Source organism: Silurus meridionalis, chromosome 3, assembly GCF_014805685.1.
Source record: "Silurus meridionalis isolate SWU-2019-XX chromosome 3, ASM1480568v1, whole genome shotgun sequence".
Taxonomy (NCBI): domain Eukaryota; kingdom Metazoa; phylum Chordata; class Actinopteri; order Siluriformes; family Siluridae; genus Silurus; species Silurus meridionalis.
In genome coordinates, this window is record NC_060886.1 from 14,114,134 (window position 1) to 14,136,181 (window position 22,048).

The 22,048-nt window shown below is 37.5% G+C and overlaps 1 protein-coding gene across 25 annotated transcripts in view; it reads left to right on the forward strand.

The window, feature by feature from the left end:
• The window catches only part of clasp1a (cytoplasmic linker associated protein 1a), a 54,383-nt gene extending 32,423 nt beyond the window's left edge, over positions 1-21,960 (forward strand). For 2 of the 25 annotated variants that reach the window (XM_046838682.1, XM_046838857.1), the window contains 28 exons: positions 293-339; positions 464-634; positions 1,303-1,326; positions 2,224-2,322; positions 2,682-2,708; positions 3,308-3,466; positions 4,109-4,270; positions 6,576-6,638; positions 7,357-7,460; positions 7,873-7,896; positions 9,849-10,093; positions 10,276-10,339; positions 10,567-10,569; positions 10,761-10,924; positions 11,006-11,084; positions 11,186-11,329; positions 13,337-13,432; positions 13,992-14,138; positions 14,358-14,464; positions 14,987-15,100; positions 15,531-15,678; positions 16,253-16,493; positions 17,093-17,149; positions 17,621-17,793; positions 17,897-18,025; positions 18,530-18,736; positions 18,979-19,095; positions 19,592-21,960. In XM_046838682.1, coding sequence (XP_046694638.1) covers positions 293-339; positions 464-634; positions 1,303-1,326; positions 2,224-2,322; positions 2,682-2,708; positions 3,308-3,466; positions 4,109-4,270; positions 6,576-6,638; positions 7,357-7,460; positions 7,873-7,896; positions 9,849-10,093; positions 10,276-10,339; positions 10,567-10,569; positions 10,761-10,924; positions 11,006-11,084; positions 11,186-11,329; positions 13,337-13,432; positions 13,992-14,138; positions 14,358-14,464; positions 14,987-15,100; positions 15,531-15,678; positions 16,253-16,493; positions 17,093-17,149; positions 17,621-17,793; positions 17,897-18,025; positions 18,530-18,736; positions 18,979-19,095; positions 19,592-19,678 — 3,202 coding nt within the window. In that variant the 3' untranslated portion in view covers positions 19,679-21,960. The remainder of the gene's footprint in view (positions 1-292; positions 340-463; positions 635-1,302; positions 1,327-2,223; positions 2,323-2,681; positions 2,709-3,307; positions 3,467-4,108; positions 4,271-6,575; positions 6,639-7,356; positions 7,461-7,872; positions 7,897-9,848; positions 10,094-10,275; positions 10,340-10,566; positions 10,570-10,760; positions 10,925-11,005; positions 11,085-11,185; positions 11,330-13,336; positions 13,433-13,991; positions 14,139-14,357; positions 14,465-14,986; positions 15,101-15,530; positions 15,679-16,252; positions 16,494-17,092; positions 17,150-17,620; positions 17,794-17,896; positions 18,026-18,529; positions 18,737-18,978; positions 19,096-19,591) is intronic. The other 23 variants (XR_006924321.1, XM_046838726.1, XM_046838733.1 and 20 more) reach the window with 23 other exon arrangements.
• Positions 21,961-22,048: the final 88 nt, after the last annotated feature.

A 22,048-nucleotide genomic window follows, 5' to 3' on the forward strand; every position in this document is an offset into this window, starting at 1 on the left:
GGAATGTTGGGTGAATAACTCAAGTCTGCTCTGTCGAAATTCAGTTTGTTTGTGCTCCGTAGGCACGGCACCCGCTGTCTGTCTTCATTGGTCACAAAGACTAATCTCCTCACTTTAATGCCAGAAAGGCTCCCAGATTCTAATCTGTCTCTACTCTTAAGTGTCTAGTGTTTTGCAGAAAGCTTTTTATCTATTGGTCATTTGTAGTCTTTGATGTCTTTCTTTGCCGTTCCACTGCTATTCCTCTTACTGGCAAATAACGTTACCATATTTGTTCTGTTTGTCTGGATAGTCGTCCGCTTTCTGTGAGGACTGTGATCGGAGGAAGCATGTCCCGAAGTAAGTGTCTAGCTCCCTCTGTGTAAAATGTAGACACGTGCTAAAACAAACAACATAACTTGTACTTTTCAGTTCCATATAAATGCAGTGAGTTCTGGATTTATCTGATCTATTTATCTTATAGGTAAGGTGGTCAGCTCCCGAGCGTCATCCACTCCTGGCTCACTCCAACGTTCATGCAGTGACATTGATGTGAATGCTGCCGCCAGTGCCAAGTCTAGGATGCCCGCCGTGCCCTCTCCTTCCCCTTTCAGCTCAGCCGCCGCCCTTCCACCAGGATCCTATGCTTCCCTGGGTAAGATTCAAGACAGCAAGCTCACAGCAATCAGCTCAGCATGCCCAGCCGGTGGATATAATTTCTTTGCTCTCAATACTAATTAAAGAATTTTAATGCAACGCCCATAAAACCACTGGCTTTTATGGTTATAGCAGCCCATTAATATAGCTGATGGCCACCTTAAGTGCTATTAAGCCGTGCTCTCATGAGGAACAAATAATGATGTGTGTCATGAATGTGCTGTGCTTGGTTGTCCATGGTTTTGGGTGCCTTTTTAGAATTCATAACTAATTGATTTCCCTACTGCCGTATGTGCTGGGTTTTTCAATACCATCCTATTTAGTTTTAAATATAAGCAGTGTTATACTTAATGGATTATGGTTTCATTTATTATTCCACTGTGACTCATTATAACTAAAAATCAGAGGCATTGGCTTTCTTAGCTACTTTGGTTTTCTTGTAGAGCTTCTAGTTCCATGCTGTTTTATTTTGTTGCTGGAAATGAGACAAAATAATGGTCACTCTATCCTCCTTACTTGCAGTCATTAACAGCTCTTTGCCTCTGCTGCCATGCGAATCCTGTCATGGTTTAAAGCCCTGTCTTCCACGCTTCCAAACTACCTGACTCTAACCTTTGCCTCTTATACCTCCTCTCCTTACTCCCCTGCTTTTGTTTTCCCCCAAAGATGGTACATCTGGTAAAACAGATGGTAAGATTTGTGTTTAAAATCTCTGTGTTTGTGTGTGTCTTGGTCTCAACTGAGTCTTTTTGGAGGGCTATCGGCAGTGTTCATGTTTCCCCTGTATGTTAGTAGCAGTTATATGTGGTGGCGATACTTCTGCATGTCTTGTCTGCATGATGCCTTAACCCTGTCCAAAACTATGGCTTAATATATAGTAGCAATCTTCCGAATGCAAACATTCTTCCTCTGATCGGAAATCTCTAAACTGGTTTCGTCACAAATATATCCAAGCTAAGGGACATTGGAATTGTTTAGAATTTTGAGTGTTACATTTTACAATATCATTTAATGGTTTGCACTATTATTTGTAGCAGAGAGTTTGTCTGAGATTATAATCATATGGTGTACGAGGGTGCTTAGAATTGTAAATTTTTTCACATTTATTTATTAATTCATTCGTTCAATCATTTATTTATTTTTGTTTATTTCCAACTCTTATTGTTAGTTTTTTTCCATAAACCTTGATACAGGTTACTGAATCACTACCATGGCATTATGTGCAATTAAACTCAATTTAGATAGAAAACATTCTATAAATTATTCACTTTACCACATTGGAAGAACTTAATAAATAAACTCATGGTTTATTGTCTGTTATACAAACCATTTTTTTGAAGCATGTTTACACTCCCTGTAATTAAACTACTTTGCATTTAGAATCTTTGTGCCTTAAATCCTTTCCTGTTTTTAATGTTTGTCTCTTCTCCCTCAAGTCCTGATTTTCCTTTTTCCAATATTCCTGCACTGTTTTTTCTTTCTCTCTCTCTCTCTCTCTCTCTCTCTCTCTCTCTCTCTCTCTCTCTCTCTCTCTCTCTCTCTCTTTTTCTCTTCTTTCTCTAATTCTTATTTTGTTTTTGTCTTTAGGTCGTGTGCGCACCAGACGGCAGAGCTCCGGAAGCACCGCAGGTGCAGTAACGGACACCCGAGGTCGAAGCAAAGCAAAAGTGGTGTCTCAGTCCCAGCGTAAGTGCCCCTATGATGTTTCCTTAACCTTTTGCAAAGCAGCTCTAACGCTTTTGTAAAGCCCTTCATGCCAAATGTGTTGGCAGTGCCATCTTCATTCTCAGAAAAAGCATACTCTTATAGTATAGTGCCACTTTTTATGTGGCTATGTGTCATCTCTCTTGGCTGTTTACTGTGTTATTGCAACACAGATGACCTTCCAGATCAGAATGTGTCTTATAGTCCAGGAATGTAACATCTTCAGAGGCTTCTACTGCATAAAAAAATTACAGTTTGCTAAATGCATGCTGGATAACAATGTTGCACTGAGCTGCTTTTGTAACTTTTCACCTATCTTTTGGCGTGCCTCCATATACAAGGATCCAGATCAGCTAACCCTACTGGTGGTAAGCCTCCAGATTCATCTGTGCAAAGCTTATTCATCACCACACCTTGATCAGCACCCTGCATGACAGTTTCTTCTTTTTGTCTTGTCTTATCATAACCATCTACACAGCATACGATCCCTCATTCGTTAACCCCCCCACCCCCAGGAAGAAAAGAAGAAGTTTATTCCGGTCTCGTTATAGTTATATATGTTGAATATATTGTTTTGTCACCAAATGTTTTTTTATTGTTGCTTTTTTTTTTTTTTTTACCCTCCAAGTTTATTTAATACCTTTTGTGTACTTGTGTCCAAGTTGGTTTGTGTAGTGTGTATATGTGCAGATCTTTGGCCAAACAAATCCTAGTTTAAGTTCAAAAGCACTCAATCTAAACAGATTTCGTCTTTAGTGTTTGTCATGTCAGCCTAGGAATATCATACATATATAAATGCAATGTGAAAATTGTATCTATTACACTGTGTGTATTGTAAGTTATCAGATCTGTTAACTGTGAAATATGTGCAGCACTGTTACACTGTCACTGGTACAGATTGATACTGCTGTACACAGACATTTGCCATGTTTGACTCCAGTTTTTCTTGTGACTTTGTTTTTTGTAGCTGGCAGTCGTTCGAGTTCCCCAGGAAAGCTGTTGGGTCATACATATGGCAGAGTCCCACGTACCACAGCCATGGCTTCTACGCCTTCAGACAAACGAGCAAGAGTCCCGAGAAGCCAGGGCTGCAGCCGAGAGACCAGCCCCAGCAGATTGGGCATAGGTAATGATGCACTTGGTGGCCTTTGTTCATATGTTCATAACCAAGATCTAAAATCGATATTTGCGAAGCATCTGAGGTTTTTGATTAGATTATTTCTGAGGTTTCATGATGCCTTGAATCACAGACGTAGCCTATGCATTATCATTTCTTCTTTAGAATCTCATCAGTCCAGAGTGGTGAGATGTCATTCTAAGGAAAAATGGCTCAGTCTTTGGTCTTCTAATTATGGATTAAGATGCTGATGTTACCGTGTGATTAGCTTCTTACTTTTGTCCTGTTTTTTTTTAACTGATGTACCCGATTCTGTATACTAGTAAGCATGATTAACCAGCTTGTGTTTGTTTTTTCATTGCATTTGTCAATCAGCTTTGCGATCACAGTGTGTGATCTAACCAGGTCGGACCAGCAGGTTTTGTTTTGATGTGTTTTTTTGCTGGTTGATGTTTAAATGCATTTTTTACTGTAAATGCCTTGGCAGACTAATTCTAACCTATATCTAAACGGTCAGCTTTTGCTTTCATGTCTAATTTCTGAAATGAAACAGCAAGCTTGTTGCCAAGCCCTTTATTTCCCTACACGTGTTCTCATGCTGATTGTGGCACTAAGGCAGCATGACTAAAGCACTAACCTGTGTCCTAACAGCTGAGCTGTGTCGTAAAGCTCTTCTTCCTGCTGCTTCTCGTTACCGCACGCTAGCCCGGAGCAGTCGCATCCCGCGCCCCAGCATGAGTCAGGGCTGTAGCCGTGACACGAGTCGCGAGAGCAGCCGCGATACCAGCCCTGCTCGGGGTTTCACTCCTCTGGGTGAGTAAAATGAATGGATCACAGAGCACTAATGGCTCAGCAGCATATATTGACTGTTACTGTATAATCCACAATCCTGAATATGCAGTTACCCAAGTATTTTCCCAGCATTCTCAATGAATTTTCCACCCAAATAAATTGTCTGACCCAGAATCCACTTATTGATCTATACGTTTCTCTTGCCTGCTCTCTTTTGCATGCACTAATGTACTCAGAGTTTGTGAAGCAGTGTTTTGTTTTACATGTGTGTGTGCATGCATGTGCAGTACTGTGCATAAGGTTTCGGTAGGTGTGCAAAAATGCTGTAAAATAATTATTTCTATAATATTAATTTAATTGTTAATCAGTTTACAAAATGCAAAAATTGCAGTGAGCAAAAATCTATATTCAAATCAATATTTGGTGTGATCATAAATTTTGAATTTTACACTTGACAGGATCAGAGTCAGGTGTATAATTAAGAAGTTATACCAAGCAGATGCTAATGATGATGATTCATTTTATATGTTGAAACACAGTCATTAACTGAAACAAAAACAGCTGTGTAAGACACTTACAGCTGGTTAATGAAGCCAGACTCTCTCACTAAGTTAGGGTTGTGTAAGACAGTTTTATGTCACAGGTCAGACGCCATGGCAAGACTGATCATGCAGTTTTGCCACCTGTCTCTCCCAGGCAAAGATTTCAAAGCAGACTGGGGTTTCAGGATATGCGGTTCAAGCTATGGGCAATGTTGAGGATCACAGACACAGTGCTTACTTTTCTGTCCAGCAATGCAATAATTAGTGTCTGCAGGCAACACTGAAGCATAGTGAAGGTTCCTTGCATGTTAGAAGCTGCATTTCTGCAACTTAAGTTGGAGATTTGGTCAGTATTTATGGTGTCCTCAATGCTCACAAACACATACACATGTTTTCTATCTATAATGCTATACCAACAGGGAGGCGTCTATGTAGAGACAGAATTATTTAAGGCAGCCTACATCCACAGAAGTTCTGTAGTTAGTTCTCAAAAATGCTTTGGAACAACCTACCTGCCAAATTCCTGGGTGCAACTGCACCTAGAGGAATGAAATCTGTTTTGCTGGCAAAGGGTGGTGACAGCAACTATTGATTTGATTTGGATTTCTCTTCTGTTCTTCCTATTTTGTTAATTGATAAATATATAAACGCTTCTTTTTTTGAAAGCATTCTTACTTTACATTTTAATCCAAACCTGCCGAAAACTGCTTAAAAACAAAAAGTTTATGTATAAGTATATAGTATGTGTGTGTGTATGTGTATATATATATATATATATATATATATATATATATATATATATATATATATATATATATATATATATATATATATATGTGTGTGTGTGTGTGTGTGTGTATAGAATATATTTGTTTTTGTATTTGGTACATTAGGCGAAAGAAATGCAAAACATAAAATTGCTTGTTTTTTGTTAACGCAGTTTGTTAACATTGTTGTGAACATCAACAGTTTACATTTTTTAAAACAATAATTTTCAATAAAACTCCTGCTTGAGTTAATAAGTATATACTGTGTGTGTATGTATATATATATATATATATATATATATATATATATATATATATATATATAAATCTAATAGAATAAATTAAATTAATGCAATGCACGTTTTATTATATTGATGAAATTAAGTAATCAATTAAATTGACAATTGGTGCGATAGCCGCTAACCACTTTCTGGTCAGGGGCTATCGCTATGGTCTCTTTAGTGTTTTCGTGCATGCGCAAGATAAATCTTATTTCAGGTACGGAGTGAGTGGCCACAGTGACATAACTCAAGGTTTATTTTTTATTCCCCTGGCATTGTTTGTCTTCAAGTTGGATTATAGTAATAATAAAATGCTCTCAAAGCGCGAGGCGGAGACTAAACAAAAGTTTTATATATTTATAACTTGACTTAAATTGACTTAATTACTTACTGGGTAAAGATATGTGCTACAGTTTTCCAATCTTGAATAGAGAAATAGCAGAAAGGGGGAAAAGGGAAGAAAGTTTACTGCAATGTACACCTAATTGTATTCTATGTTTATCGCCAGTCTGCTTCTGCTGCATGTCATTTTGCTTTACCATGACAAATACAGTAAATGTTACTTCGTTTTTTACTGCTTGGCCATTGTTGTCTAGTCTGTTTGTCTCTTGTAACTGGATAGCTATTAGGTTTGATGGGAGAAAGTAATATGTTTGTTGCCTAGGGTGGCAAGGGTGTTTGTGTAGTGTAGCACTAACCCTGAGTGGGGTGTAACCCCCTCTTCCTGTCCCTGCAGCGTCCCGACGCCACTCTCGCTCTACCAGTGCGCTGTCCACGGCTGAGCCCGGGGCCCAGTCAGGTGACCTGCATGCCCCCTTTCCCAATCTTTCAGTTAGCATGTCTTATTATAGCCTGCTCCCGGTTAAACGTTCACACTTCACATTGTGTGTTAGTTTGTTAGACATACATTTATATTCTTGTGAGCATGTGAGGTGTGAAGTTTTACCCTCATCATTGTGCCATGTACTTTTGTTTTTCATCTGTTGTATTAGATAATGCATACTTGGTGCTTGTGGTTTTAATCTTAATTTTCTTCATATATACATCTTATTTAAAGGTGTTGTGTTTGTACCATATTGAGTTTGGGCCATCATTATTAGCATAAGAGAATTTTGTATTTTTTGTTGTTTACTGTTGTCCTTTGTGATTACTGGTGTAAAGTGTTGCCGTTCATAAATATTGTGCTTTTCTGTTTAAGGCAGCAGCCCAGTGTGTAGCTCTATATAAGCTAGTCAATGAATGTTTTTATTCTGACTTGATTTTACTTGCATTTTAGGTTTTCGTATTATTACAGTTTATTTACAATTGCTTGCACCTTTCAGTTTATTTCAATCCTGAATCAGTTGATCTTTTCAAATAGATGCTTCTACTAAGTGAATATATTTGTGATTTGGGCTTTATGTATTTTCTACATTTACCTTCCTCTCAAAATGAAGTCACTTGTGAGGTAAGTAGCTTTTTATTTATAGTGGCTTTCTCCATAAATTAACTCTTCTGTGTTTTCTCTCCACTCTCAGATCGATTTGGGCTAATCCACCAAGCTCGAATTTCTGCCTCTGTTAATGCCATGAGAGTTCTGAACACGGGAACAGAGGTCGAGGCAGCTGTGGCTGATGCTTTAGTAAGACCTGTTCATTTGATATACATTTTTAGGTGTTTTCAGGTGTACATTCTAAAACTAAAATTGTTTCCAGTTACGTTGTTTGAGATTTTTGCATTTGCTGTTTATTAAACATAATGACTTGATGATGCAAGGTGAAAACAGATGTGAACATTTGATAGAATCTCTCTACATGTTACTTTAGGAACAGTAAGTGTTTTGGATGCTAGACTTGGCAGTTCATAAGCTCTTAAGAATCATTTTGAAGGTATAATAAATCAGTGCAAAGTCGAATTAATATAGTGACAGATATCATGACTGTTTTCATAACCAAATTACAATTTTCAAAATGTCAATTTGCATTCAACATTCCCTTTTTTGAAATACATGTCTGTTTGCTTTTGCTTCCTTGTTTGTCTGGTAATACCTTCAGCTGTTAGGAGACTCCAGGAATAAGGTAGTTATGTACTTGTATGACCATCTTATACACTAATCAACAGTCATTCATGTTCTTCATTACTGTGTCAGACCTTAAACAGAACTTCAAACCACCACATACATTTTTAGTTCTGATATGCATATCATTAAATGTATTTATTTATTTATTTATTCATTTTTAGCATTATCATGAACTCTTTCAACAAACATCTTTAGCATGTTTATATCTTTTTGAATGTTTTGGAATAGTAAGGTAAAAAAAAAAAAAAAAGATAAAAAGAGAACTATAAGATGATGAATCACATTCCAGCTTTCATTTCCTGATTATTTAGATCTAAATGTGTAAAGAACGCAATGGCGGGCCGCGTATTTGGTACCTGGGCCTTCAGTGGGGACTTACCCGACTTAATCCACCTCTTAATACCACCACTAAATTGTCGCAATTATAGAAACCATCAATACTATACAAAAATGCAATATAACAACGCATGGCATTACAGAGAGAGAGAGAGAGGAATTTCACATATGGAGGGTGAATACCATTTTACTAAAGCAAGCTCCCAACCTCTACACTACAACCACAACTACATAATCATGTTCAGAATCAATATTTGTCTAATAACATGACACAAACATAAATCTTAATAAAATACAACCTACTCACCAGAGATGCAGACTCATAATTTACACCGCTCCTCAGAGGCTGTAATCCAGTGGTACGGCTCGTATTCACTGGTCTGGAAGTGGAGAACAAACTCTTTCCCGGGCTGAGACAAGCTAACTAGCTTCGGTGTTGGCCGACCTCCTCACGATGTCTAGCTTTTCTTGAAAATGGATTTTTAAGTATGTCCGAGACCAAAAAAATTTCTCTTCCTCCGTAGCAATAAAAAAGTCTAACTCTGATGTATTAATATGTGCAGAGCGTTATAGACATGTCTTGCCAGTCGAACTTGGCTGTAACAGTTTCCCTCTGACCAACCAACCAGAGGACAGAAAATTGCAGATGCTATTTCTGTACCAGCTAGCTGCCCTGTGAGGCGAATTAGAAATCTGATTGGTTTAAGATACAGTACACATACGTACTGGAAGCAGTGCAGTCAAAAGAAATGCTACAAAAAAAAGAGAGAAACTGTTGGCAATAAATTTAATAAAAGTTCATTCAACAAATATTAGAATTTAGGTTGTAAATGTAGGTCAGTGCTTCTAAAAGTGTTTAGGCCAGTAGAGAGAAGGCCTTTCTGGCCCTGACTGCACACCACTGAAATAATGTAGAACATGACACCTCTGAGGGTAGACCACCCAATTTCTAGGAGAGCAAAATTATTGGAACAATTACTATTTGGTTGCAAATACCTTGCTTGCTATAACTGCATCAAGTAACCAATTGACATCAACAAACTGCAGCCCCACCTTTTTTTTTTTTTTTTTTTTTTTTTTGCTGTAGAAGGTTTCTTTGTTCAGTAGGTGAAATGCATTCTTAATTTGGGTTATGTGGATTAAAGACTGACTTGCTCAGTGTAAAGCATTCACATTTTTTTCCACTGATGAAGTCCATTGTTGTATTGGCAGTACGTTTTGTGTTTAGAAAAATTGGATTAACTTCTATTTAAATCTGCAGACAGAATGTTTATAAAGATTAGTAATGATTAGCTCATTCCAGAATACCCATGTAAGCCCAAACCATGACACAACATCTAGTGTTTAGTTTTGGATTACTTTGGCTTTTCCATCAATTTGGTAGAGGGTAATCTTAACATGTTCCACCAACCCCTGACATGATGCTATTAATGTCAATGCTTGATCAAAACGTACTGTTTACTGCATGACGTTTCATTACAAGAGAACAGAAATATTGAGTTGTGCATGGCGATTTCTTCTTCAGTAACCCCTTGAGTGGCTAACACTTTTTTTTTTTTTTTTTTTTTTAAAGTTATGTATCAGCTTTTGTAGCATCTGTTGCTCTTTTCACAGCATAAACCTATAAGAAGGCGATACGAGTCTCCAGGGATTTACTCGGATGACGATGCTAACAGCGATGCATCCAGTGCATGCTCTGAGCGCTCATACAGTTCCCGTAATGGAGGGATACCACACTACCTACGGCAGACAGAAGATGTTGCCGAGGTGCTTAACCACTGTGCCAGCGCTAACTGGTCTGAGAGAAAGGAAGGACTCTTGGGCCTGCAAAATTTGCTTAAAAGCCAGCGCATCCTTAGGTATGTCTAAGATCCATATAATCTGTATATACATATAGTGTAACTCTCGTAAACATATGAAAGAGCTGCTTTACATTTTTCTTTAGAATAGCTGTTGCATCATTGTCATTACTATAGAATTCACTGTAGTGACGCACGCTAATTGCAGTTTCCTTACCTGTGTACATGTACATATTTGGCAGTCGAGTGGAGATGAAAAGATTGTGTGAGATCTTCACAAGGATGTTTGCAGATCCTCATAGCAAGGTAACCTACAGGAACATTGGCATGTGGATTTAATTATTTACTAACTGTATATTGAAACAAATCTTGCAGTGTTTTTTTTTTCTTTATTTTTTATTTTTATTTAAACAATTAGCAGAAATGCTCCAAGCACAGTTCAAGAAAATGTTTCGAAAAGCTCTTTGATGTCGACTAACCATGTGTGTTTTTATTATTTGCATGTTCTGCCTTGGTCTGGATGTTAATAACAGAGAGTAAGTGAAGCTTGTCTGGTTTCTCACTGTCCCACTGTTAATGTATATTATACTGGTTAAACATTTCATTATAGCATCACAGCTATCATTCTCTTAACTTCAGATTGCTTAATTTTGTTCGTGTTTATCATCTTTTATACAGGCTATTTGTTTAGGGTATGTGGATCTACTTAATGTATTTTGTGTCTTAGGTGTTTAGCATGTTTCTGGAGACTCTGGTAGACTTCATCACTGTTCATAGAGAGGACCTTCAGGACTGGCTTTTTGTCCTGCTCACTCAACTCCTAAAGAAAATGGGAGCTGATCTCCTCGGTTCAGTTCAGGCCAAAGTCCAGAAGGCTCTGGATATCACTCGGTTAGATGCATCTCTTAATTTATGTCTGTGTTATTGTTAATGCTTGTTCAGTGTGCGTCTAATGTTCCGTTTGTCTTGCAGTGAGTCTTTCCCATTCGACCAACAATTCAATATCCTTATGAGGTTTATTGTTGACCAGACGCAAACTCCCAACTTGAAGGTACATACGTTTATAGTTAGATTTTGTTAGCAGTAATTGTTTGTTGTTTGGGCTAAATGTATTGAATGTTTTTTTGTTGTTGTTGTTTATTATTTTTGCAGGTTAAAGTAGCCATCCTGAAGTATATTGAGTCATTGGCAAGGCAGATGGACCCCGGAGACTTTGTGAATTCCAGCGAGACAAGATTAGCTGTGTCCCGCATCATAACATGGACAACAGAACCCAAAAGCTCTGATGTCAGAAAGGTATGTCTCCACTAATGGATATAAGTAATTATTTTAGAGCTTCATATATAACCATTTTATATATACTATTCTTTTATTTATTATTTATTTTATTGATTTTTGTTTAAATTTGCATTTGAGACAAATATGGGACGATAGATGATTTATTTATTTTTATTTACATTTTGATTTATTAAACAAAATGTATGTGCTTGCTTTTTGGCCAAATGTGGCCTGTTAGATTTAAAGAACGAATAGCTCTGTTAGTCTACTCTTGGTTTGATCTTCGGGTTTCATTTGTGAGGGCTGCATTTGTCGTTATAAATGATACATTAGCATTTATGGCTTTCGGCAGATGCCCTATAGAGTAACTTCTAATTTAACACAGACTAAGAATTAGTCAATTAGCTTAAAACTATTTTTAGAAACAATATTGTTAGAAAAAAGAGGTTTTCTTTTTTAAAAGTGCTAATTTAAGAAGTACATGAAGTGATAGAAGAGAGCTGAGTCTTGAAACATGTCTTCCTTACTGAGAGATGGTGGGACCAGTTGAGCTAGAGGGGTGCTGGTGTGCTTTTGTCATGGTAGGTGAATATTAATGTGTGTTTAATTTTATGTGAGCAGCTACAGGAAGCCAGTGGAGGGAGTGTAGCAGTGGGGTGGTTTGAGAGAACCTGGGAAGGTAACCGAGGTTGAATGTCTTTTAGAGGCAGACCGTCCAGGAGCAAGTTGCAGTAGTGTGCAGTATTAATGTTGAGAAAAAGACAATCATAGACAATACAACAATTTGAAATGTAAAGAGATGACTAGTGTATTAACAAGCAAACATGAAACAGGTTAGCAAATATTGTATTGTATATATTTTGCTCCCCTAAAAATTTGAGTGGTCTGCCAGCAATAGTTCTATGTTCAGGGTTGTTTAACAAATGGAAATTGTGATTATCTATCGTCTCATATTCATATTTTGATTTCATATACATATATGTACATATGTGTGTATATTATATTACGGGTGTAGCGGTACATGTATTTGTACCGGCGTTTTTCGGTACAGGGCTTTCGGTTCAGTACACACGGTCTGGTACCGAATGCGATCCTTTTTACATGCAAAACATAGTTACAATCTGAATTTCCCTCAGAAACGGATTAAGTGGCGGACTGCAAGTTTGTTTAGTCTCCCCCTCGCATTAATTTTTTTTTCCAGTACATGGCTGTCGGTTTGTTATACCGAATGCAATCTGTGGAACGTTATTAAAATCTGAGTTCCCTCAGGAACATTTTAAGTTTGTTTAATCTCTGCCTTGATCTGCATTTTTTTTATCATTACAGTATTATTAAAATTCGAAAACATAATACCATGGGTATAAAAACGAAACTAGAGTTAGCATAGTGTCACTGTGGCTACTCATTTCGTACCGGAAATAAGACACATGCCCCCCCCAGACACACAAGACACAGTTGAATAAATCATATCTTTAGAAAAGTAAATGTTAAATGTAAAACAGACATGCGCGCGCGCACACACACACACACACACACACACACACACACACACACACACACACACACACACACACATACACACACATAAACATACACATCTGTATTACCCAAAAAGGGGTCTAACAAATGTAAACTAATTTTAAAAAATCCCAGCTTTTTAATTTGTCAATTTAATTGATTACTCCATTTAATCAATATAATTAAAAAGTTTATTGCATTTATTTGATTCATTCTATTTTTATAAAATATTTTATTTATTTAACCAAGCAAGCATTTCAAATGTTGAACACAAATGTTCATAATAATAATCACCACGGTGACCAAGGTACTTACCAAACCGTGAATTTTGTGTACTGTTGCACCCCTAAAATGTATATATGTATATTCACAATGCATTTATCTATAGTTGGGTAATGTAATCTGCTGGAGAGTTCGATAGTGCAAGATCTATACATTTCCCCCTGTTAAGAGTCTCCAGTTGGCATTCAGGCTTGGTTATTGTCTTATACTTGCGCTGTGGCCTAGACCCTTCATAACTGGACGGGTGAGGAGTTTTCAGGCAGGCCAAGTACTACAGCTGTGCTTCCCGGAGAGGGTAATCTGGAGGAAAGGTGTAAGCAGGTAGTGCCCACCTGTCGGTTTAACTGCCAAACAGCTCACCCCACGGCCTCTAACCCTAACCTGAGTGTAATGAGCGTGACCTTTCTGACTCTAACCTGCATCTCAATGCCTCACACAACTATTTCTAAGCATCACCACTTTTTAAATTGTTTGGATACAGGGCAGGGAGGGTTGATATTTACAAAATGGGAAATTGAGTAATATAGTATTACGGAAACCCTACAAAGCACAAGGGCGATCATCTTTCTTTCCTTCCTAACACAATTCTGACAAAATAACTCATGTAAACTTTATGCATGTCTGTGTGTAGGAGCTAGTGAGCTATGATGGGACATTTGCAACAGAATGCGTACGCTTGCACAAAATATTCATCAACTTTTTCACAGTTTGTAAAAAGCTTTGTGGATTGCCTCTGACGATTTCCTTTCTGTATAACTTAAATAATAACTTGTCAACTTTATTGTTTTTTTTAAATGTTTTTTACATTTTTTTCCCAAGTCATTAACAAGTTTGCTTAGTTTAGACTCTGCGTGTTCATTGTGTGTTTTATGTTGTGTAGGCTGCCCAGGTTGTGCTGATCTCTCTCTTTGAACTGAACACACCTGAATTTACCATGCTTCTTGGAGCTTTGCCCAAAACATTCCAGGATGGAGCCACCAAGCTCCTCCACACCCACCTGAAGAACTCCAGCAGCACAAGTGGAGTGGTAAATGCTTATTTTGTCCTATTTCTGAAGCCATGAATTTATTAGGTTACTCACTTCCCTCATTATAGTTATTAGCCCTCTGGTCATGTTTTACAGGTTACTTAACATTCTGTCATCATGTATTTTATTATTCTGTGTCACAGGTTGTCTTGATGTTTGCTTTTCCATGTGTGTACCCGAATACAGGTTTAATTTTTTTTTTTTATTTTGTTCATTCAGAGTTCTCCCAGCAACACAATTGGCCGTACACCACCCAGGCATCCATCCAGCAGGACGAGCCCCCTCACCTCTCCCACTAATTCCTCTCACACTGGCCTTTCACCAAGGTAACTTGTCTTTCCCCTTTTCGTTTAGCAGGCCAATAATGCATGAGTGTACTTTAGTAATGGATGTGTAATGGACACTATACTCATGGCTAACCACACATTCTTGTTTTCTGTAACCTCTCTCACTGTACCTTTTACCTTTAAAAATAAGTTGAAGTTCCAAAATGTACGTAAAAAAAAAAGTAGGTGAAATTCGCCAGTTTTTTAAGATAGGTTAGCGTTAACTATAGTTCTTTTGAAAGGCATGTTGACAGTTTATGGGTTTCTAATTGATTCTAAAACTCCATAACTTACATAGCACAAACGTCAATATTCCAAATATATCTTTCTTTCTGTTCTTCTTTCCATACTTTACTGGTGTCTACACTTTACTCCTCTCCTGTCCTCTATTTCTACTACTCTTCTATGCTCATTCTTCTGTCCTGTTATTTCATTTCTCTTGTCTTGTCTGTCTGTTGTATTTCTTCTCCTGCCCCATTCTCTCTCTCTTTCTCTCTCACTTTGGCTGATCTTTGGGCACAGTCGGTTGTGGGGTTGGAGTGTCGATGGGTTCTCAAAACACCCAGCACCTCCTTCATCTCAGCCCTCAGCCCCTGTCCCTTCCCTCAGGGCCCTGCGCTGCGCGTTCTCCCCCAGGTAACTCAGCCACTTGGCTATTATTGCAGGGGGGAGGGGCAGCATGGGTGCTAAGACCCCGCCGACTCAGGACAAGCCCAATCACAAAATTTTTGGAATATTTATTGTAAGAGTAAGAATTTAATTCTGAAAAACAGCCTGGAAACCTTTAGTCAAGTGAAATATTTAGAACACCATGGCTCTATAGTCCAGCACATTGGTTCTGAAAATGAATAACATTTGATTCTAGTTCAGCTTGTGCTGAGGAGTCCTGAGAGTCCTAAGAATTCCTCTATAACCTTTGTCTCTAAAGTAGTGCATGCGCTTTATAATGAACTTCACTTCAGCCTACTGCACATACTATGCCCACTAATAACAGTGACATTGTGCTTTGTGTATGTACAGCATAACACTGATTTTCATTTCTTGTCTTTTTTGTTTTCCTGGACAGTATGCTGGAGTATGACACGGAGAATATGAACTCTGATGAAATTTACAGTTCACTTCGTGGCGTTACAGAGGCCATCCAGAGTTTTAGATATCGCAGTGAGGAGGACCTCAACGAGCCAATAAGACGTGAATTTAAGAAGGATGATGGGGTAGGTGTTTTCTGAGCTTGCGTAGTTTTATGTGCAAAAGCTTTTAATATTAATTCTGTAATGTTTCAATATTTGTAAGAATTAATGTAAATTTAAGAGCCTTATTGTTACTTAAGAAGATACATAGTTATGTAGACAATAGTCCATAATGTTTTCTTCAATATTTAACCATTTTATTTAATTCCAGCAACAGCTTTAGCAACACAGTTTGCATATACAGTAATCCCCCGCTTTACCGCATTTCAAATCTCATGCCCTCGGTTTATCGTGGAATTGCATTTTCCACATAACTAATTTGTTTGGCTGATTTTCCCGGTCTCTCGCAGATAGCATGATAGACCAAACAACTTATAGGGAATTGTTTTTATGGAGGTTTATTTTGAAATAATGAAATTTATGAATAAAAATATAATTATTAATTATAAAATTAAGTAAAATGTTAATACAGTACTGTATACATAAAATAGCAATTTGGGGGTGGAGTCCGTTTATTGCGGGAATTTTTGGAACGTAACCACCAAGATAAACAGGGGATTACTTTACTTACATTGCATATACTTGTGTTTTCCCCCAGGTTGGCAGGGACTCTGCATCACCTGGCTCGGATTCTCGGTTGGGTTTGGACATAGTGGAGGGCGGCCGCACTGCATTGGATAACAAGACGTCTCTGCTCAACACCCCTTCTCCACGCTCTTTTGCTGGTCCAAGGACACGAGAGTTTACTCCGTATGGATATGGAGACACCATTGGGGGTTACGATAAGAGTGCTTTGAAGGAGGCTGTCTTTGATGATGACGTGGAACAGTTCCGTGATTGTAAGTTTGCACTCTGCAATTTATTTCCATGCTTTTCACCTTGTCTGTTCCATACCACTTTATATGTTCATTGCTATCTGTGAAGAATCAACACAGCAGACTTTATAGGGCATGAAAAATGAATCCTCATGCATCACACATTTGTCTACCCTTAAAATATCATTCAGTAGCTCATTATAACATGCAATGCATGTGTAATCGAGGCATTTCGTTTTTTATTACATGCTATTTGTGTTGCAATGCACATTTTAAGACATTTAGCCACAAACCAAGCAAAACATTCAACCACTTGCAAAAGACTTATTCGAGTAGATGGAATGCTTTAAACCGGAAAGGAATATATGTCGATGAAAACTATAAAGAAAAGAAAAACACAGTTGTTGGAATTTTACAAAAACTAAAAATTAAATGAATTTCTGAGTGAGTAAGAAAAGCAACATTTCCATTTTCTCTTGAGAATAACGAAGTTGTTCTATTTCATTTATTCTCTTGAAGGCATGACGTTTTAGTAGGGGTTCAAGGGGGTGTCTTGGATTTCACCTAGTATTAGTCATCACATCCGTACTGTCCTCCCTCCTCCTCTCCTTCCCTCTCTACAGGCCGTCGACAGCAGTGCAGTGAGAACAAGATGGTGCTCTCCAAGGGCTTTGCTCCTGGTAAAGGCAGACTCAATAGAATAAGTTTACTCCTCCGTGCAAGACTTTTCTGTTTTGTCCATTCTCAGTTTGCTTCATTCCATTGTTAACCATTTACTGCATCTCATCTTTGGTGGTATGGCAGCTACTGTGCTTGCAGTGCTTGAGTCACTAATATCGTGTAGTGACTTATCATAGGACTTTTCGGTGACTCTTTATTACTGCATTACTTTTTCTGCCTATATATCATTTGCTTTTTAGCTGTAGGCACAAACTAATAGAGCTTTAACCTGGATTTCTGTATTTTATATTAATAGAGTAACATCTAGCTGTACAACATGTACAATTAGAAGAAAAATACTAATCCTAATTGTTTAATAATATTTACTATATGGTGTCTGCTACAAATGTAGACCCAGTAGCTTTTATAAATTTAGGTCCCTTCCTTGATTTTTCCCTCTATTTTAACTGAATTTGATTTAAATGACTTAGACTTGGTGGCTGACTTGCTGAAAGAGCTGTCCAATCACAATGAGCGAGTAGAGGAGAGAAAAGGGGCACTGGTGGAACTACTGAAGATCACCCGAGAAGACAGCCTAGCTGTGTGGGACGAGCATTTTAAAACCATACTACTGTTGCTACTAGAGACACTTGGAGACAAAGATGTAAGATTTTACCTTAAAAAAATGTAATTTGCATTTAACATGCTGCTGTGATGTGCAATTGTGTACACATGGATCACAGTCCACATTCTGCTCTCTCTTATAGCACACGATTCGAGCTATGGCTCTGCGTGTTTTAAAAGAGATCCTAAGGATTCAGCCAGCCCGCTTCAAGAACTATGCAGAACTCACCATCATGAAGACATTAGAGGCTCACAAAGACTCCCACAAAGAGGTTACAAACACTTTCACGTTCTTTTAGTCATTTAATTGAATAATGCCGAAAAAGTTGAAGCCGTATTCTCAACCTTTATTTTTGGGTAACCTTCTTTCGTTATTTTTTGGTTTTATGTACCACTGCATACTACATTTGACTTTTAAAAACAAAAACACCTTATGTCAAAATGAGCATAGACCTTATTTCAGAAAAGCAAGAAGCTTTCATAATTGAGTCTATTCATATGATTATTCAAATAAATTAAGCCAGCCTTTCTCTGAAAATATGATTAAGATGGCAATTAAGCAGCAGGGCACCTAGTTTGCAATGATGCTCACCCATCAGGCACCTAAAACAGATAAATAAATGAATGAACCATGGGTGTACACTTGGGCTTTTAGATAAGCGGGTGGGTTGCAGTCTTCTAACTTATACAATACAAAATTAGATTATTTTATTTAAGGAAAGAAGAATTGGATTAAACAAATGTAACCTAATTTAAATTCTCTACACTTTTACCAGGTGGTCAGAGCTGCCGAGGAGTCTGCATCCACACTGGCCGGTTCCATCCACCCTGAGCAGTGCATCAAGGTGCTGTGTCCCATTGTGCAGACTGCAGACTACCCCATCAACCTGGCAGCTATCAAAATGCAGACAAAAGTTGTCGAAAGAATTGCCAAGGATTCTCTTCATCAGCTGCTACCAGACATCATTCCTGGCCTCTTACAAGTGAGTTTCTAATGCTATTATCTTTGCTATCATTTATACTGATGAACCAGAGAAAATTAGGTCATCATCTTGCATTAACTGTGTGAAACTGGATCTCTGTCCATGGACACTGTGTATTATTTGTTTATACTCCCTCATCTGGCTCACATAGCTATCGGTCCTAACTATCCTTTGACTTCGGTGTGTGTGTGTTTACCTAGTGCTGTCAGTTAGTATTACAGCCTATGTCTCTCTTTCTGCAGGGTTATGACAACACGGAAAGCAGTGTTCGCAAGGCCAGTGTTTTCTGCCTGGTAGCCATCTACTCTGTTATCGGTGAGGAGCTGAAGCCCCACCTGGCACAGCTCACGGGCAGTAAGGTACAATCTTCTGCTCACCAGTTCAAAGTTCTCTGACCTTCTTCCCAATTTCTTTTTTTTTTTTTTTTTTTTTTTTAAATCACTTTTGCTTTGTTTTCACATTTGCCCTAGTTCCATACTATGACCAATTGTTTGACATGGCTTAAGCAGATAAACAAGGGTCGTTGAACACTCACTTGGTTAAACTAAGCCAGCTGTCATAGTCTAAACTCCCAGCATTCCCAGCTAGCTTTACATCATAAAAGCATTCTGGACTACAATTATGTGATGCAGAAGTAATTGTATTAGAACTGTAAACATTGTGTTTAATAATCAAAACAAACAAATTAAAAACCTTTGCTTTTTTTTTAATGATGTCTAGCTCTAGCTATTACCTGTAGTAGTAATTTAATAATGATGATGATGATGATGATGATGATAATAATGATAATAATGATAATAATAATAATAATAATATGACCGATTTATATCAGTATTTTTAATGTTTTCTCCACAGATGAAGTTGCTAAACCTGTATATCAAGAGAGCCCAGACGACCAACAGCAACAGCAGTAGCTCATCTGATGTGTCCTCTCATAGCTAATGCAGAAAGCGTGCTCATCAATGTGCTGTATTCAAAATGGGATCTTACTGGGATCCATTTCCATCAGTATTCCTTTTCACTTCCTGTTTCCTGATTCATCTTCTGAATGTAAAAAAAAAAAAAAAAAAATAGTTTGAAAGTTTCTTTAGAGTGGGTTATAGGGATCACATCTTCAGATTTCTTTTACTTGATATTTAACATTAATGTAATAATGTGGTCTTCTTACAAATCTGTAGTGTTTGAGATTTTGACATTGTTTTAAAAAGGGGGAACAGTAGTGTAAGTTAAATGTCACTTGAATCTGAGTTAGTGGAGGATCATTTGGCTGGCCGAGTGATTTTAAATGTGATTTGAAAAGATCAAGTGTCATTTTAAGGTTAAGCTAAAATGACAACCAAAAATGTAGGACTAGGTGTAAACATTTATTTAAATTTGTATTTAAATACAATGGCCTGCCACCACCCGCACACCATGTAACACAGAAAAGCTCTAAAATGTATCCTTTATGTTTGTAATTGAAGGCTGTTTTAAAGTCTATGGATTTTTATTATGATTTTGCTTTACTTTATGAGGATGTTAAATGCCTTTTTTTTCTTTTAACAAAATGTTTTGCCCTGCATTATGGATAATGGCACACATCAGAATACTGTGTGTATATTCCTCAAATTATCTCTTTCAAATTTACAGTTAATAGCCATGCAAAAAAAAAAGACAATAATTCATAGCAAATTGCATGAAACCTCTGCCCAGTGTTGGACAAAGTCAGTACAGAAATATAAGATTCCTAACCTACTCACGTCAGTTATTTGTGCACAATTGCAATTCCACAATGCACGTAGGTAAGGTTTGCTGTACATCTTAAATAACAAGCTGTTGATTTGACTAAAATAATCAAGTATTTACAGTATTTGTAAAAATCATTGCTGGATAGACTACTACATAAATCCAAACGCTAAAGGCCCAATATCTGAGAAAATGACAATCTAAATGAAATTATAAAATGTAAATGATTCATTATTTAAAGGTTGTAAAATGCTTGAAATTGAGAATTGTTTGTTGTCATACATGAAAGTTGCTTCACTTTATTGCTTTAAAAGTAAAACGATCCAGAGCATCCTGAGTCAAAATCACTGAATCAATGGTTAGACTCCTGAACCACAATCCCAACCAGACCCAGGTCTATACTGATCCTGCTGCTTGAAGACTTCACTTAAATGTATAGATGCAAACAAATGTGCAGATGGCAGTGATTCCTGCTTTGAAGGACAATTAAATGGTGGCAGAAACTTTAAACACTACCATGCATATTTAGTTTTCTCATTATGTTTTGGACACTCAGACTGTTGGTTTTAAGTGTGCACTCTGACTTAAATGTGAAAATGTGTAAAGTGCTATAGATACAGTGCATGTGTCTATAGACTGTGAATTTCCTTTAATTTGGCATAAATGAACAATAGATGCATTGTTTAATGGCTGAAACTTTTACCAATTTCTTCTGCAGCTTTTTGCTACCGGAGGCTTTTTTTGTACATAAGCTGTTAGAATCGAAAAAAAGCAAAACACACTGGTGTTTTGCACTCTTTTGCACGTTAGCAAATAGCCTGCATGTTTTGAAACACCCATCCTGTGCTGCAATGATTGGCCTTGTTACAGTTTTTGAGATTTTGCCTCCTCAGTCCTGTGGTCAGTCTGTAAATACAGTATTAATGCTTTTCCCAAGCAAAGAGGCATCCAAGTACAAAAACGTACACAGGGCTTAAAGAGGTGACCAAAATGTCCTGTCTGTATCCCCATTAACATGTTCAATGTAAACTTTGGGTGAAAGCATCCTAGCTTTCAAATCATTCTACATAATGGTGCTTTGGGCTTTTGTGTGGGTACACCATGTGTGCCTACCTTGGTAATATTCAGCTTTTTATGTGGAGAGGCCATTGGATGATCATGGCCTGACATGGAAAACACTTTCATATTGTTTGAATTTGGTCCAATTTGAAACCAAGCCAACTTTGAAGGGAAACTTGAGTATTAGTTGATGAGTGGGTCTCAATAATCTGTGTGGAAATGTAGGGCCACTAAAAGTATTCCAACAAATTTCTGTTTTCTGCACGTGTTCTAACTTTATCGTGTAACACTAATGTGTATTTATACATTTAAATTTTCTTTTATCATGACTGTACAGTTGTGCTTTTTTTGTTTGTTTTTCATTTTTTTAAGGGCCATGTGTGGAAGATTTGCAACCTGAACCTGTTTGCCCTAAAATAAACCTGAAACCCTGACCATAATCGTGTGCCTGTAGTTTTGTTTTGACTGGTTCACACAATTAAAACTACCTTTTTTTTCTTTTCAAAACTGGCACAAAAAAAACATTTT